We start from the raw sequence: 259 nt of genomic DNA, 5'->3' as shown, positions 1-259 counted from the left end.
GTGCTCGGGTGCCCTGGGGCCATAGCGAGGTACCACTACCTCATCACACGTGTTGGGGGAGCCACCGTCTGCCAAGAACTTCTCGATGATGTGCATCTTGCCCTGGACGGCGGCTCGCAGGAAGGTCTCTGGCTCCACAGGACCCTCCTGGCAGCGGGACAGGCTCAGAGCTGGGGCATCGTGAGGGCGCAGGAGGGGGAACAACACGGGGGTCCCCTGTCCCGCTTCCCTGGGAAGGTGCCCAGCTGGCAAGGTGACT

General features: G+C 65.3%; 1 protein-coding gene across 1 annotated transcript in view; it reads right to left on the bottom strand.

Annotated features, from left to right (window-relative positions):
* ANKRD2 (ankyrin repeat domain 2 (stretch responsive muscle)) overlaps positions 1-170 on the bottom strand; it is a gene marked incomplete at its 5' end in the record, with an annotated part of 1,398 nt that extends 1,228 nt beyond the window's left edge. Inside the window, one exon of the mRNA XM_010009586.1 lies at positions 13-170. Within this exon, the coding sequence (XP_010007888.1) occupies positions 13-170 (158 nt within the window). The remainder of the gene's footprint in view (positions 1-12) is intronic.
* Positions 171-259: the final 89 nt, after the last annotated feature.

This window comes from Nestor notabilis, unplaced genomic scaffold, assembly GCF_000696875.1.
Source record: "Nestor notabilis isolate BGI_N333 unplaced genomic scaffold, ASM69687v1 scaffold21952, whole genome shotgun sequence".
Classification (NCBI taxonomy): domain Eukaryota; kingdom Metazoa; phylum Chordata; class Aves; order Psittaciformes; family Psittacidae; genus Nestor; species Nestor notabilis.
The sequence above is the reverse complement of the archived record's forward strand: the minus strand, read 5'-3'. Positions and strand labels throughout refer to the sequence as shown.